Source organism: Plectropomus leopardus, chromosome 13 (assembly GCF_008729295.1).
Source record: "Plectropomus leopardus isolate mb chromosome 13, YSFRI_Pleo_2.0, whole genome shotgun sequence".
Taxonomy (NCBI): domain Eukaryota; kingdom Metazoa; phylum Chordata; class Actinopteri; order Perciformes; family Serranidae; genus Plectropomus; species Plectropomus leopardus.
This window is the reverse complement of record NC_056475.1, coordinates 17488930-17506908: the sequence shown is the minus strand read 5'-3', so window position 1 is coordinate 17506908 and position 17979 is coordinate 17488930. Positions and strand designations below refer to the sequence as shown.

At 40.7% G+C, this 17979-nt stretch overlaps 1 protein-coding gene and 1 long non-coding RNA gene across 2 annotated transcripts; both read left to right on the top strand.

Moving 5' to 3' along the window:
* The first annotated feature begins 1760 nt into the window (after nt 1-1760).
* On the top strand, nt 1761-11878 carry LOC121952146. The gene is made up of 2 exons (XR_006106431.1): nt 1761-2010; nt 11322-11878. It is a non-coding gene; the product is annotated as an uncharacterized LOC121952146 (long non-coding RNA).
* A 4921-nt stretch (nt 11879-16799) lies between these two features.
* LOC121952266 (trafficking regulator of GLUT4 1-like) lies at nt 16800-17747 on the top strand. Its single transcript, XM_042498836.1, has one exon. It carries the CDS (start codon nt 17220-17222, stop codon nt 17664-17666), a length of 447 nt encoding a protein of 148 aa, XP_042354770.1. The 5' UTR covers nt 16800-17219; the 3' UTR covers nt 17667-17747.
* The last annotated feature ends 232 nt before the right edge of the window (nt 17748-17979 follow it).

Genomic DNA, 17979 nt, shown 5'->3' with positions numbered 1-17979 from the left:
GTGATTGGTCTGTCACATCAAAACGAAAAAAAACCCCAAAACAAACAGAAAACCAGCCATGCACCAAAATAAACAGGCCTTTACGAAAAAAAAAGTTCAAATCAATAGGGGCGATAAGCGAATATATTACACAACAAAACTAAGATTTAACCAAAAACATTATGGTTGAAGACTTTATCCTCTTGGTGTCTTCCCTGCTCAACTAATTTAGCACACCTGCCTTTAATGAGCGGATCCTGAGACGCCAGGCCAGGTGATGCATTCAAAATTCAATTATAAGGAAATTATAAAATATATAAATTATATATTAGAAATGGCTCTAACACAAACACTGGCTCAAGATATGGCCATTCATGTTTTCGTGATGGCAGCCCCTCTGATGAGAGGGCCAAAATTGAAAAATAATACATATATATAATTTTTATCTATTTATTTATTTAGAAATGGAACTGTTTTTTTTTAAGTGTTTTTACTGATTTAAATTACTGGATTTGTTTGTTTTGGAGAGGAAGATACCTTTATGGATAATTTGGCTCCCAGTAAAAACCTTCTGAACAATGAACACTGAAGGAATTCTAATCAGGAGAAGTTTCAGTTGGTTACAAAATGAAATACTCACTGCTAGATGCGTCTAAATCCCCCTAAATCTTACGCACAGTGGCTTTAATTCTGTGGTTTTGTAAGTAAATAAATAAATAACCCATACATTTATAATAAAACCTCGTTATATAGATTAACAAACTACCACATTTACTGTATTTCAAAGCATATCATATGGTCCAACTTCTCATATGAGCTACTGAAACTTGTTTTTCAAGACACTTATGAATAAAAATCTTAAAATATAGACTTTGTTTTCCATCCTGAGCACTGAGCCTGTAATAAAACTTATTTTACACTGTTTTTTTCATGAATTTCTTCTCCTTCATCATAAGATGTTGAAAAGGGGTCGAGTAGAAAAATACATTTAAAGGAGTAACAAGGGGGAAAAATGTTCACACAAATTAAAAAGAGATTTTTATGGTATTCTAAATACCAATACTCTTGGTGGCTTTTGGATTTGTCAGTCCTTTTAGTGTTTCAAAGTACAGTTTGGGATCATGCTTAAAGTGGTGGATATTGGGTTATCTCTCATTTCATTATAGATGAAAAACTTTCAATAAAGATGAGAAGGTTCAAAATGAAAACATGAAAACTGATCAAATCTTTTTTTTCCCTAATCATCATAATAATAATAAAACTTTTTTTCTGAGAATTTATCTTGGTTCCAAAAAACTTCTCAAAAACATGTTCAAAATCAATCCACAAACATTTTACATATATGCATTTATAAAAACAAATGTAGATTTGCTTCTGTGCCAGTTAGAACATATACAGGATTCAGAAAGATCGTTTCTGTATTTAAAAAAAACGATTTGATTTCGTGTATACATTTTAAATACACTCCACTGACCTTAATGCTGGCTAAATATTTGCTCTTCACGCCCTTGTGTGTGTGAGTTATCATTAACAGGTCACTCTGCTGCCTCACGGGCTGCACGCAGCGTGCACACGTCAGATCCGTGCAGATTCTGACGTCCGCTTCTCGTGGCTGCTACGTCATTACGCTGCCAGCTGATCGGAGTGGGAAGCCGGGTGTGTGTCTGACTCGTGTGTGTGTGTGTGTGTGTGTGTGTGTGTGTGTGTGTGTGTGAGAGAGAGAGAGAGAGAGAGAGAGAGAGAGGGAGAGAGAGAGGGATGGGAGTGGGGCAGGAGTTGTGTAAAAGGGGCTGAAGTCCTGCGCTGCGTCCTCCACTGCTGCTGCGCTGCAAAGAAAAGTAGGCTCACCACCGCTAGATATACAAATGCTGCCAAACCGTTTTATATCGCGGATGCGAAACAAGCAAACAGTCATCGACACGCCCTGCTGAAGGTCCAGGACTCCGCCGGAGCGGTGGGCGAGGCAGCCTGAACTCCGCTGGACCGTCCAGATGGGTTGGCCTCGCAGGAGCGACCCGGCCGGTGGTCAAGGTGGGGCGTATTTGAGGCTCTGAGGCTGTCTGTGTGTTTCTGCTGGCTAAACGCTTCTTCCTGTCAGCCTAATTTAGCCTGTGGCGGCTTGATGACCCAGTTTGCGTTGAAACGGCAACTGGGAAACCAGTCTTTAACATTATACAAGTAGGTAAAAATCACCTCTCCGGAGCTGATTTCTAGCTGAAAGTGTCCGCTTTCTGCACAATTTGACGGCGTCAGATGGTCGAGGGTAAAGATTTGATGTTATAGGAGTTCTGGTTGAAGGCCTGTCTGTGTGTCATGTAGATCATACTATGTCGTCCAAGGCCCACTGACACACAGGAGCGGATATAATTTATAGGCACACTAGAAATTTGACCACAGCCTCTCAGCTCCTGCAAACATTTAATCAACATTAAAAGATGATTGACACGGTGAGGCGTTTTTTTTTTTAAAGTGCACATGCAGTTATTTAAAGGCTGATAGCAGCTATAGCGCTGCTTTAAATGTGCTATAAAGTCAGAATTATGCCTACATTAACACAGACTGGATCAGAAACGCCAACAAAGGCGCACACACAGCATGTTATCAGTGCTAAAAGATTTCCAAATGTGTTTTTTTTTTCTTCCATTTTATGTGTCAGGGATTCATTTTTAAAAATCAAAAAACTTGTACTCAAAGCCTCCAGAGAATTAATTTAGTCATTTAAAAGCTCTTTACTGTCAAATGTTGGATTTACAGGCTATAGCAAGCAGCGAGCTCTGCATTTTATGTAAGCCAAACATGTCAAAAAGTGTCAGTATTCAAATCCCCTTCAAATTTGCTGAGTTCATAATAGGCCAAGGAAAAAGCCTGTGCTCAAGTAGGGGATAGGTGAATATCAGGAAGATAACTAGGACTGAGTCATTCCTTGGAAATGCAGTGACACCGGCAGTCATCTGACAGTTCTTTCTTCAAATAAAAGATATAAACACAAGTTAAATACTGTGGATGTTTGTAAGGAGAGGTAAAAAAAATTCTCAAAGCAGGTGACGTAACAAAGTATTTAGGCCTCCGTGTCTCCTCAACTCATTTATTTACAGTCCTATCTAGTCTTGTACACTAATCTAAAAGCAAAGTGCAGTATTGTATGTGAGTAGTGTCTCTCTGGGGTACTGGTTAAGGAGGGGAAAGCTTGCTGTAGTGTACGTTTCATCGGTGGAGCCCGTCTTACATAATTGTACAGCCAGAGTTCAGTGTGCCGGTAGGAATGCGCAATAGGCTGTGTCACGAGCTGCATTTGTGCCATTGCAACCCGGAGTGTGACATAAGCCGCCCTGTCAATGAGGATCACATGGCGATGACACGGCGTCGGTTAAAAAGCAACTCATCTTGACTTCATGTGTCGTTCGCCCTGCATCCAGGCAAAATATGCAGCGCTTGTTTTATTGCCTACATTTGCAGAAGTGAAGCCATCTTGCTCAACTTGGGCTACACCCTTCATTCCTATTGCGTGCCTTGTCAAGGGAGGATGGGGCAAGAAGGGATGTGTTATGTAGGTTCATTTAGAGAAAAAAAAAAATCCAGTTCTTTCAAACAAAATGGCACAGACAGCCTGAGGACAGGCTTACAGGCCTCATACCGCACATTACCATCTCCCTGCATGTCATGAAATCAGAATGGCATTCAGATATTTCTCTTACCAAGTGAAACACACCCTTTATTTGTACTGATCTCGGGGTTAAAGTCAGATAGCCTTTAAAGTCCAAACAGCTTGCAGCAGAGCAGAAGAAGAGGCTCTCTGCACTACGATCAGCGTGTTGCCAAAGCCACCGCCCTTTCCCTGTCTTTGTCCCCATTCCCAGTCGAAAATGATCGGTCTATATTGCAGACTGCAATCTGGGGCAGTAAACTCTCTCCAACTGGGCCACACCCACAGCAGAGGAATGCACCTGGAGTGATATATGTAGTAAACATTTAATAATCGCTTCTTAACGTTCACAGAGCTGTAGCAGCTGTATGCAGATCTGTCACTTCGTGCCGCAGTTCTTAACATATGTTCTTGTGCAGTTTCAACGCTGGCTGACGGTCAGAAAGATAATTGAGGTGTTGCATCTCGTCACCTCGCGTGGGATCCTCAGACCAGGGTTCCTACAGCTGATGCAAGTTAGATTTAAGACTTTTTAAGACTTTTTCCAGTGCCGCTCAGAATTCGATTTAAGACCAAAACAAAGCAAAACCTCATGAACTGTCAGCAGTTACTTAAGATTTGAAACAATTTTGGCCCAAATGTTTGGAGCAACATAAAATCTGGATTTTTTTGTCTTGTGGCGGAGACAACAGGAGAACCAAATTGGGAAATACCTGCCGTTTGTTGGTGATTTTGTTGACCTTTTTATTAGGACTGTAAGTGGTAACACTTTATTAATGATGTGATTAAAGTGTGCACTTACTGGGTTTTTAAAAAAATCAATCAGACATTCCCGTCTTCTAAAGGCCGTAGCGGGTTGAGTTAATCTGTGTTTCGGAGCTGGTACCGTATGAAACTAGAAGACTTAAGGAATCCAGTGTTACCGTTATGCTAGCCTCTCACTAAGGGTGCTAAATAACGCTCCACAGATAAGCTACATGTTGGTGATGGAAAAAAGGCATGATCATTTCATCTGGGTCTTTTGACCTCTGACCTCCAGATATTTGAATGAAAATGAAAATGTTTACAGACGTGCCCACGTTATGCTCGTCCCATGCAGCTTTTTGCTGTTAGACATACTTTACCGTGTCAATATGGACTTCAAAATTATTTCGACATGCAAAATAATGGAATTGAAAATGCAATGAACTATTGACTAAAAAATTAAAAACATTAATTGTTTGCCAGCCCTACTTTTAATGTTTCTCACACTTTCTTGATTCCATTCCTTTTATGCATTGCCTTAACTATTTTGTTAACCACAAAATTTTGGTTAAAAACCCAATTTTCTTTGAATCTGTACTTCCTTATGTTGTCCAGGGAATGTCGACAGTTAACTAGCAGACATTGGACCTCGTGTCCTCAGCATCCTGACTGGAAACAAAACATTAATGTTGTTGGTTCCACTGATGTGGTCTTATTAATCCAAGAGGCATCTTAGATATGATTTTTAACAAAGGGGTTTTATCAATTTTTTGAGACTTTAAAATGCAATGTCAGAGGAAAAACAACTGCATTTTTAAGACTTTTGAAAGATTGATTTAAAACATTTTAATACCAATTAAGGCCTTACACTTAGATGAAGGATTTCAATGCCTTTTAAGGCATTTTAAGGATCTATGGGAACCCTGCCAGACAATATCATGACCTGAAACATAACAGGGTCAAATGAGTGGGCTTGTATGGAGCGAGGTCTCCGCTCTCTATCAGAACGCCTTTTTCCATCTTCAACAAAAGTGCGCTGCTACTTGTTCAGGTCTTATCCGTCTTTTATTATTGATATTTGTCTGTAACATTCAAGCTCTCTAGATAAATATATCCGCTCTTGCTCTTGCAGCTAAAGCTCAGTTATATCAATAACTCAACTCCTCCTTGCATGCACATGGTTCCTTCACACCCTCCTGTTTGCACACCATCATACCTATTTCTCTCTGACACGCACATCCTGCCGGCTCCACTCCAGTGTGTCTTTCCTCTTTCTTATCCGCCCTGTTGTGGCACAGAATGCACGTCCCAGATAAGCTCAGCCTTTTGTGTATTAGACTGTGCGTTATCTCTTTTTACACTGTTGCCCCATGTATAAAAGCCTGTCTCAAGGCCCTCCACACTGGCTGTCATGCGGCTCTGTCTGACTCCCTCGCTCGGATAAAGCCAGAGAAAGAAAGAAAGACAGGAAGAAAGAAAGAAAGAAGGAAAGGAGAGGGGGTGGCAGAGAGAAGGTGAGGGTGAACCTGACGGCGAAGCCACGTCCGCCTCGTCCGGTGCAGACCAGATGTAGATAGAGAGGGTGAAGGATAGAGGGATGGAAAAGGAGGAGTGGAAGCGACTGTGCGAGCCCACAGCAGCCGGATGGAATTTCTAACATACGCAGCTGGAATGTGAGGAATGCAGGACAGTCTGATCTGACCGAGAGAGAGAGGGTGGAGAGGACAGACGAGTCAGGAAAGGCTCAAAACGAAGAAGCGTTATGGGAAAGAGTGGCACAGCAACGGAGTCGGGGGCTCAACACTGCCCGTCATTGTGAACATAAACATACAGTCACTGTTTGTGGAGGGAATGGCACGCTATGGAACAAATAACTTATTCAGCGTCAGTTTGAGGTTGTGGCAGTCGTAGTCGACAGTTATGACCGTCAGCCGTCCTGTGTGGCCCGAGGACTTGTACTGTACGTCCTCCTCCCCTGACTTCATTCGCACCAACACTGGCAGAGCGCGGCCTGTGTGGGGGACGAGGGTGGTGGTTCACTTTATGATGGGATGAATCTTTTGCTGAAGATCCACTTTTTTTTTCAATGTACACTACAAAAAATTGTGTTAAATCATTTTTTTCGCCGTTTTTTTTATTAATCATGGTGGTGGCATGTCTGTTGGGACGGCAGTGTCATGATCGCTCCACCTCTTTGGTTCAGTCTGTAATATCTCAGTTACTGCAGGGTGGATTACCATTGTATTTGGTACCCTACCCCCGTAATAACTTTAATGATCTCTTAACTTTTCATATAACGCCATCATCAGTTAAAAAAATTGAGTTTACTTTAAGTTTTGTTAGGGAACTTAGTAACTAATTGACATGCTGTCTATTACTCTGGTTTGTGAATGTTTTGAGAAAGGGGCAGGTAAAATAAGATTTTTTTTCATCTCCCTGCTCCTGTTCGATCATGTAATTTGTACTGAAGTTGTTTTTAATCTAATTCTGATTGTTGGACATTAACAAGAGCAAAACAAATGAACATGAAGTGAAAACTGATCCAACACTCTGGTTCATAACCACAAAACTAATATGATTCCCATCAGCCTCAGCTGCACTTTGTATTTAGCACCACTCAGCAAATGTTAGAGTGCAAACGCACTGAACTAAGATGGTGAACATAAATATCAGCATGTTAGCATTGTCATTTTGAGCCTGTTAGCATGCTGATCTTAGCAGTTAGCTCATAGCATCACCGTGCCTAAGTTGTGCCTAACATAGGTGTCAGTGGAGCTTAAGACTTAACGCCAAAAACACACCAAGCAGCAGTGAAGTCTGCCTTGAAGTGTGGCCAAACTAAAACTTACTGATAGTTTAAATTTTAGCATTGAATTGCGGCCAGAGAATACCTGCAGCTAATCACTCAACTGTGACTCCTGCGACATGCTGACTTATATTACAAAGAATTTCTTCTTGTCTGAAACACTCGAACACACTTTCATATCAATAAATCACATTCATTTTGTTACACAGAGCTTCTGGGAGATAATTTCAGTAACTTCAAGTAAAACGCTTTACTTATCCCATATCACTGAGCACCATGTAGCACAGACATGTAATGTCCAAATCACACGCAGTCCCTTGGTAATACTAGTCCTGTGCAGCTTTAGTTATGTTTCCCAGTGGCCAACAGCAGCACTACAACTGTTAAAAAAATCATGTTACCCTCTAAAACTGCTGTTACAAATCTATTAATCTGATGACCAGACACTTTGACAGGCCCCAAAAAGTCATTTATTAGTCTAATAAATTCTAATTCTAAGACTCAAGAAAGCCATTGTATGAGCATGACATCTTGGGTCGAGACACTCAAACGCAGACGCAAATCAGGAAGAAAACTTTTTTTTCCAGTATGGACCAAGCCCCCAGGACGTGTACCAGGCTTTGAAGCAATTTTTACATAGTGGCCAAAAGTTTGTTTTTCTTCATTCATCCGTGGTAGGCACGAGGTGAGCAACTGTCAGTGATCGTCTCAAAGTGCATGACGCCAGCCAAGTTTAGGAGCCGATGTTTGTTGCCTCTTAATTAGAAAAATGATTTACACAACCGTAAGCGTGTTGTGTGGAGCTGACGATAGAGCAGGCTGGGTAAGATGAGCAGTTACACAAAAATTCAACGTTGTAGAGAGACTTTGATTTGATTTGGTATTGAGTGTAAATCTGACACAGCCTTGGCAAATTTCTTTTAGTGGATTAAAAAGAGTATTTGATCTGACTTCTTTTTTCAGTGTACATCAGTCACAAGTCAGAACAGGCGTTTGCTTGCTGACTCATCAATACTGACATTTGTCACGTAGATACATTTGCCAGGAGGTGGAGGAAAATCTTATTGGTGTTTTTCCATAAACAACCTTTTTATTTTTTCCATATTGATCACAGTTATATGTCTGAGTAGAAATGACTCTCTGGCCCTCTCCAGATGATCCTGAAGTAAAATCTAATCTAAGTGTGAGACAAAATTATTTCTCCCTGCAGCGGTGTCTGTAAAATGTTCATAAGTCTCGTTGACCCCCTCTCCCCTGCTGTGCACAGTCTACAGGCCGCGGGACACTCAAATACCTGAGATTATTCTGGTTTTCCTTACTGCAGGAATGTACAGCATGTGTTAGTCATCGTCAGCCACAGAAGTGGAGCATGTCCTCAATATCTTGAGATCACCACAAGATTACATTCTTTGAAGGCAAGAAAAGCACAGAGCGGCTTTAGCTTTACGTGTGGTCAGTCTTCAAACTCTCAGTATGTGTAACCTCACTGTGCACATTTTATCTATTTTTACATGCAGCTATAAGGGGACTGTCTTTTTATTTACCAACATCAGCTACGAACAATATTCACACCTTAATGTTTGGTAAACTAAGTGTTTAAGTGTAAATCATGTAAGAGTTTTGTGTTTTCGCAAACAGTAATCAGTTGTCAGACAGGAAATGGAACTACAGTCGTGCTCGCCGCTCTGTGAGGCTCTTAGGCACAGAGCTCTGAGCTAAATGACTATGCACTGTAAAAAAAAAATAAAATAAGCCAAATTTTACTGTCAATAACTGTCAAAGTGTTCCAACATTTCAACCTTTTTTTATTACTTACAAATCTATTTTGAAATTGCATAAATGATCTCTTATTTACTAAATTGTCTGTAATCTAATCGTTTATGTCTGTTGTGGAAACTCACAGGATTGTTTAGTACTTTTAAAGGTCTACTGTGTAGGATTTAGTGGCATCTAGCCATTGGGGTCGCAGAACTGAATCTTGGTTTCTGAATCAGTGTTTGGTTTGTTTGTTCTGGGCTACTGTAGAGACAACATGGCAGACTCCGTGGGAGAGGACCCGCTCTGTGTGCAGATATAAACTGCTTATTTCAAGGTTGACAAAACACAATGAGTTTTATCATCAGGTGATTATGAAAACATGAATATTTCTACCATTTCTGTTGATAGATGCCAGTAGTTGCAACCACACTTAAAAGTAAATCACTTTTAATTCTACATATGCATATGAAGCCTACTTTTGCATTCAAATTCTGTAAGAAAATATGGTCACTTGTTAGCATGTTAACATTAGTGCAGCACAAAGTACAGCAGGGATTATTATCAGTTTTTCAGCAACGGTCTTATAAATATAGTGGCTTTAAAGGTTCGATGTGTAGGACTTTGGGGCTTCTACTATGTTTATCTACAAAGGAAGCGGGTCCTCTTCATGGATTTATAAAAAGAACTGGATACAGTGTTGGGGGCAGGGCGTTGTTCATTCCCATGAAAGTTGCTCAGTGGCACACGAAGCCAAAAACTCTCTATTTCCGCAGTATGAAATTACCCCGATCTTCCGCGTTATGTTACGCCTCATCCTATGGGAGAGAACAACACTCCATCACTGACCCAAAATAACCACACAAAACACCTTTAAAATAATCAGATCTATGGGATTTGTAACAAAAGACTTGCAAACAAGACTATAAAAATTCCAGGCAGAGAGGCATTAAAATCAGCTGTCCCAACAGCAGAGGCCTCTCTCCTCACAGGAGCTATAAAGCACCTCCTCCTTCCTCAGCCAGGTGCAATACGTCTCGTTGAGTAATGCAGCACACCTGGGCGATCTACAGAGGGAAACGGGACAACAGCACAAAACAGCCAAACAGTCGTAACAAGGCCCGCAGAGACGTAGGAAGGCCGAGTGCAGCCAAATTGGACCAAGTGAATTGTGGGAGCTAAAAAAAATTAAGATTTACAGATGTCTCTTTCACAATGTAAGTCTATGGGAAAAGTCTTTATCGGCGTCATGTGATGGTGTAATTCCACTTCTGGCCAGTATGTAAAATTGGCTTCAAAGATAAATAAAAAAACACTGGCTCTAGATAGTTTTTTTGCGTTGGCCAACGTAGTTCTCCTACATGCTTGGCACACGGCAGAAGTTTCAGTTGCTTACAATGTTGCAATCTCACCGCGCGATGCCACTAAAGCCTATGATGTGGACCTTTAATTAAGATAAAATGTATTTTTTATTTTCATTTATTTTTTTTCTGTGAACATGAAATTCAATTTCAGTTCTCATTTATGCTTTACGTTAGATACAGACACAGACATAGCCTTCTGTCTGTTGTCATTTCGTCTGCAGTTGTGCCCTTTAGTGCTATCTATTGGCTGCATCTATGCCGACATAAAGGACGCATGGAGGTATGAGGACAGTGACATTTACGTTTGAAATGGACATATCAATTTTAGTGCATTAAGGGAGTGTAAATGAGCCATAAGAGAAATCTGCCTGCCTAAAAAAACCCTTCTGAACACACCCCAAACAGTAGCTACTCTGCTTTAACACACGTAAACCTGCAACCTAGTGAGACTTACACAAAGTGTGTTTTGAAACACTTACAAGCTTCAACATGCAGAAAACATAGATCAGGAGCAGCTGCAAGTTTCCTCTCTGGGAAACACCCAAACATCCACCTGATTAACTAGAACTTCTAAAACAGGTTGCACTTCTGAATTCTGAAAGGTTTCCAAGATCTCTGCTTTCGTGTTGAAGCTGTCTACTCCTCTTCATCGCCTCTCGCTCATGCTTTGTAACCACGGTAACTGACAGAAAAAAAGAAAACGGGCCGGTCTGAGAATTTGAGCATCATGAGTAAAGAGAATATCTAAGAATTTCTTGCTGGCACCGTCTAACGTGCAGAGGCAGAGCCGAGCAGCTGATGCGTGTATCCCTCCTGGTAATCTGACGCATGATCTCGTGTGCATCTCCCCAGTCGTTCGTACATATCAGCTCATTTCACCCACTTACTCACAGCTGATTGCACACTCTGTGGCTCGACTGCACCCACTTACTGTACGTGTGTGACTGGCTGAAGGCCACCTCATACCCACGCTACTGGAGCAGCGAGTTTAGAGAGGAAGTTAAAACGATGTCTTATTCTCTTCCTGCAGGTACATGTGCACCAGATGAAGGAAAGAGAAGAAGTCGTCACTATTTGTGCCTTTAAAGCGCGCTGTCCGTCACTCCAGGCTGTCTGGTTTGTACTCTCACGCTCTCTGGCTGACTCCCAGCAGTCCCTCACCCTTGGCCCCAAATGGCTGACACACAGCAGTTCTTCACTGGCAAGCTTTATGTTCCTGTAGACATGCTAAAGCTGCCAGCTGAAGAACTGCTCTGGTCAGCCCAGCCCCGGATGACTTGAGAAGAGGAAGCGGACGAGGGTTGCTAGGAAGAGGACTGAGGAAGGCGGTGTTTCACACGCTCAGCAGCCAGGCTGGACTTTAATAGTCGGCCACATTTGAGTGGCCATTGTTTATGTTCCTGTGTTAATCACATGTAAGGTTTATTTCACTTTAGCCAATACAGTGTGTTTATTTGTGGTCTTTTTCCGCTTACATTTTGTCTATGATGTGTTTTTTTTTCTCACAATAAAGAACAAAATATTTTCTCAGACTTTATTGTTGTGGACCAAACTGCACACTGTGGACAATAAAAGGCATTCCAGCACTGAAAGCTCTTTCGTCCAAAAATAACAACACACACACACACACACACACACGTATGCAAAAAGAAAAAAAAAGTGTCACACTCATCCCTTTTAACTTTTAAGTCTCTGGTGATCCCATTAAAGGGGAGCAGGAAAGATCAGAGAAAATGGAGATGCTCTTTAGATGGAAAACTGTCCTCAGAAGTGCAATAACTCCTGAAAGGGCTGTCTGTTCTCACATTAACGAGTCAACGAGATGACATTTAGTCAGGACTGCGTGGATCCAGTTAGATCGTTAAGATGTGAAACCAGAGGGTGAAAAAAAAAAAAAAACACACTCAGTGTCTGCTCCTGCACAAACTACACTCTGTCACAGAGTGAGGGAGGTAGTGAGATAATTCACTAAAATAATCTTTATAACTGTCCAATATTCACGGTAGTGTGTGTTATTTTAATTAGAGTCAGAGGCATGTTAAAATCTTACTTTTTTTGAATGCTTTAACCCTTTAATACCTGAAAAAATTGGCTTGATTTCTTAAAAAAGCACAGGAAGAGGGTGATGAGCAATCTAACTGGAAATGACCCCACTAAAGTAGCAAGAAATTATTAAAAAGTCACAAGAACATTTCCTGAAAAAAACAACAACAAGCAAATGACCTGAAGAAAGTGCTAAAAAAAATGGGTTTTTCTTCTTCTTTAAGTGCAGCTGTGACGTCACCATTCTCACAGGATCTGCACATTGCCAGTTTAGACAGCATTTTTCAATTTTACACTCTGGAACCCGGTTTCAAAAGTTTGTGTTTTCAGGCCTACAAAACACTGTCGTCATGTGAACGAAAGTCCAAACCACAACTAAAGTTTAATGTTTCATGCAAGAAGCGTTGGCGTGTAAACAGCCCCTTAATCACATTGCTGCAAAAACTCTAAACACAAATTGTATCATTTTGCACACTTTCATCCTGTTTTAAAATTGCATGCATCTTGGGTGATTTGATCATAACGGCCACCAAGATGTATTTCCAATCCGATCACTCAAACCAGGATGTGGTGGTTGTTTTGGTGATAATATGCTTATGCTCTATAACTTACCCATTTTATGGTGAGTTGGATGAAGAGTTGCTCAGTGGAAGCCCTTTTGAACGCTGCTGACAGCGAGCTCTCCAGCTGCACTGACACAACTGCTGACGTGAGTAGGAAACATGCTGAAGAGCAGCTGACAAAAGTGTCAGCTGCAGAGGCGTAATGGACACAGGTGTGAACAATGATGTGTCTCGGCTATCCACGTGTGCACAGATCACAGAAATGCATGTTAATACCAGGTTTAAACAGGCTCTTTGTTCACCTGGAAAACAAAAAGCCACACCCTAATCATCAGTTAGTCTCATTCACATCACACCTGTTCAGACCTAATCAGCAAAACACGCCAATCAGGCCTCAGGTGACATCTACTGTGATGAGGTAAAATGGAGCAGCATGGAGAACGGAGATGAAGGCCAATGCAAAAAACAAAACAAAAGCATTGTTTGATTGAGTTTGAACAAGTGAGAGGTGTGTGAGAGTGTGTATAAATTAGGGTGTGGCATGTTAAAGGCAAGTTTTTCCTGGTGAACAAAGATGCGATTTGTGCTTAGAGTTTTGAAACATGAATAAATATATAAATAAGAATAACTACTTGAATGAGAAAACTGAAATTGTGCTTAGAATTTACCAGTCTGGAGTTTTGTTATTGATATTCAAGCTTCAAGTTTGGTGTGCATAATTTCCTTTTTTATGTGCATGCAACGGAGAAAACTGTAACTGATGCTAGATATTCTGAGCATCCTAGATATTCATATGATGGATGCGTGAATTGTTTTAGTGGAAAGAAACAAGACACTACTCAGTTTTTAGTGTTTCATTTTGCAAAAGATTTGTGGAGTTTTGACAAAATGGTAACTCTTTTCAGTTTTGTGTTGAGAATTTTAAAATTAGTTGAAAGGATTGGGCAAAACTGTAAAAGTTTCACCCCTTATTGTATTAATAGTGTTGTTTAAAGTCCCTGGGATGATTACGTAACTCACCTGAGGCAGGGAGAGATGAACAAACACTCTTGCCGGAGAGGATCCACGTCCCTCAGGTGCAATCATTTAAGTTAACGAGAGGCCTTCCTCCCTCTGTTATTCTTTTCTACAGCAGCCACTATGTGTGCAACCTCTTAGTTCATACCCTTTAATACTTTGCTTTACCTCATTATTGCAAAATATTTGTTGATGCTTTGGTTTATTCATAGTTTTTCTCCTTGCAGAGCTAAAACCACACACACACACACACACACGCACACACGCACACACGCACACACACACACAAACTACCTGCTTCTCCTTCCTCATGCATAACAATTAAGTCACAAGGAGCAGATTACGTTCAGAATACACATCCATACACATTTACCTATACCTGTGTGTATATTACATGTATGACAAAACTGTACAGTGAACTGCTTTGCCCTGTGTGCAGAAAAAGCAAAATCCACAAGTGTTAATTATTTCTACTTATCAGTGAATAGTTGGTGCTTCAACTTCATATTCAAATGATGGTTTTTGTGTACTGTGTTGACATAAAAACACAATGTTTTGCAAACTTAGCCTGTAATTTCAAAGATAGTGCCGAAGCAATCAGAAAAAAACCTGAATTGCTGAAAAAGTGGTGTTTCCCAAACCTTTCCTTCTTGTTCTGCACGTGCTCCAACACAGCTGATTGAAATTAACTCATTAGACTCCTGAAGCTGCTTTGTAACGAGCTGATCATTTCATTCAGCTGTGGTGCAGCAAAGAGGGATCTAAAATATGCAGGACAAGTGGTACTCAAGGAGAGATTTGGGAAATGCTGTAAAGGAAACATTTTGTTTCACTTTTAAGGAATGGAATTAAAATAGACACTAATTAAATATATATTTTTTAATGTTCACAAATTCAGATCCAAGTTTCACAGTTAAAATAAATCAATAAGTTTTCTCACTTTATTTGTCAAATTTAGATCAGAAAACTCAAGTCCAAAACAAGAACATCTGGGCTACCCTGGTCAGGGTAGGCAATCGAACCTTTAAAAGATTCAAATTCAGCTTTTATAAATTACCAATCAAGAAATGTAATATTTTTATTTCAAGCAGGTGACTTCAGAACAATTAAATTCAGACACATGGATTTTAAAGTTAAATATTTAAATCCTGCGAAATCTGTGGCATTTAAATTTCAATACTAGATATTCAGCGGCTGTTAAAATTCAGATTTTCTTGCTTCTGCAGATAAATATATATTCGGGAAAATAATCTGAAACTTGATTTGCTGCACTTTGAATCTTCAACTGCAGGGTCTTGATGCAGTTTCCTGAAATCACCACTAGATGGTGTAATAATCTGTGCAAAATTTAAGGTTAAAACATGGCTGAGGGCACCACATAGTCCTGCCTCGCAGAAGAGTGGAGGGGAATGAAGTCAGACTGGATTATTGTCACCTGAGGTGGACGAATATGGTGAATTCTCAGTCGACTGGAACTTACTCATCATAAATAAAATTTTCCTGAACAAAACTATGTTAAAACTATATCCAGAATACAGGATGTTATGTTATTAAAGTAGAAAAAAAGTGTTATCTTAATTAACGTAGTTCCAGTGCAGCACCATTTGTTAAGTGATCATACTGCTCACTTTCATTTACTGGAGCTACTTTTGAGTAGTTGATCAGTGATGAATCTGATTTTCCAGTGGTGGAATGTAACTATATTTACTCAATAATTTTAGTACAAATTTGAGGTAGTTTTTATTTTTATATTCCTATTTCAATAAATTTGAGGAAATATTATTATTTTCAATCCACTACGTTTAGTTTTGAATTGTTTTACAGAATGATATTATAAAACGTTTATAAGATATCAGGTGCTGTTTTAGATAAAAAACAGTGGTTCTCAACCTATTTCATGTGAAGGACCACTAAACTAACACACATGAGGTCATGGACCCTCATTTGATAAAAAGAAATCCTTCAGGGACCTCTATCTAAAAAGATTTTGGTTTATTTTGGGAGATTTTGGAGTAAAACTTTTACTTGGAAAGGTCACTTTTATGACTCTTACTCTCACAGGGCTGAGCATTATATCAATATTGTTTCAATATCATGATATAAGACAAGATATCGTCTTAAATTTTGGACACTGCAATATTGAAAGTGTTGTCTTTTCCTAGTTTTAAAGGCTGTGCTACAGTAAATTTATGTTTGTTTTTTAACTAACGCCAGTGTTCTGTTTTTTTTCTGTTATTTCCTTTTACCCACAGAGTCATTATATCCACATTACTGATGATTATTTATCAAAAAATTATATATTTGGTGAAAGTAACAAGTCAACCCTAAAAAATGTCGCAATATTGTTACTGAGGTATGTAGTCAAAAGTATTTTGATATTTGATTTTCTCCATACCACCCAGCCCTACATACAAATTGGGCTAACTTTTATGGTGAATTTAAACAGTGAAAACCTTTGATGACAATTGCATGTAGTGGAGTAAAAAAAGTAGGTATGTATTAAGTAAAATAGGATTATATGCCTAAAGTTGCCAACAAATAAATTGTACTGCAGTTAACCATGTGGTCATAGATGGAGGCCATTTTAAACAGGCTGTTAAAGAAAGAGTTAGGGGGCGAGAAAGTTTTGTTGCGCAAATGTAAACTTTAAATACTTGACAGTGAGGCTTCTTTTAAAAATGGCAGAATGAAACTTTACAGATGGACCTGAGTCAGCAGGGCGTGCTTGTGTTATAAGAGGCTTATGGTTTATAGTGTCCACCTTGCTCCTTTCCCAGTTCTCTCTCCCTAACACACACCCTGTGCGGTGTCCTACATGCTGATCCTGCTGATGCTCCCCGCGCGTAAATGGAAAGCTTTTACGCACCTCACTCTCCCTCTCACTTCGAGAGGTTTAATTGTTGTTTTTGCATTGTCACACGCCTCGCCTGGTGCATAAGTAGGCCTCAGACACTGGGGATGTGCTGTGGAGATGTAAGGGATGCGGTAATACCTCACTACATAATAGAGAGGGGGGGGGGGGGGGGTAAAAGGCAAGGCGTGCGTCCGGACGCTCACCGCCAACTAAACGCGAGAGGGACTCAGACGTCAATAACATCTCGCTCATCAATAAGGCATTTTGATGGAGGTAGCCTGCTTAATTAAATAGGTTGCCTTGGAGGTATTGGGCTCTCTGAATTTATAATATTTAATCTAATGACCCCCCATGGAGCACATCTGAAGGACGTCTTTCTTCAGCATCTCCATCCACTGGAAAGCGGCTCGCTCACACCTAATACGACTTGGAGATTTCTTATCGTTCAGTGATGGCTATCAACACTGATGCTACCTTTGGGAAAGGCGCCCTCGGCGAGAGGGAAGTTTCCAATCCCACCGACTTCCAGGACACGGAGAAGCTCCTGAACACCGCGACCACCGAGCCCACCGGGCAGAGCAACATCAAACCGTCCGACTCCTTCTCCCTCAACATCAGAGGGAGCGTCCGGTCCCTGGACGCGGACCAGAATGGACACAGATCGCCGCTAAAGTCGGGCTCCATCGGGCAGTTGGCAGCCCCACCCAAATCCTTGTCCCGTCTCAGTCTGGGCCCGCTGCCCTCCCCGGTGCCGCCCGGGTCCGCACCCTCGTGTTACCTCTGGCTCGCCGTGCTGTCCTGTTTCTGCCCCGCCGTGCCGCTCAACATATGCGCCCTGTGGTACGCGCATGTGGTGAGTGTTAAATATATTTACAGCTTTCGATTTCTTTTATTATAGATACTTATCACTATATATCTGTGCTTCAGATGCTTGGAGTTACTCTGAATACAGTTGTAAGTTTTTTTTCAAACAAGTGTCTTGCTTCTGCTTGTTCTAAATAATGAATTGTTGATCTCCTCCCTCCCTTTCCTCTCCAATTAGTCGAGGTCTGTTCTCCATACAGGAGATCTAGAAGGAGCAAGGAAGTATGGGCGTCTGTCTATGCTGCTCAGCTTTCTGGCGATGCTGCTGGGTGTGGCTGTCATCGTCTTTGTAGTGTTGACATTAGGTATGGAAGAAAGACAGAACAAACACACACACTAAAGTGTAA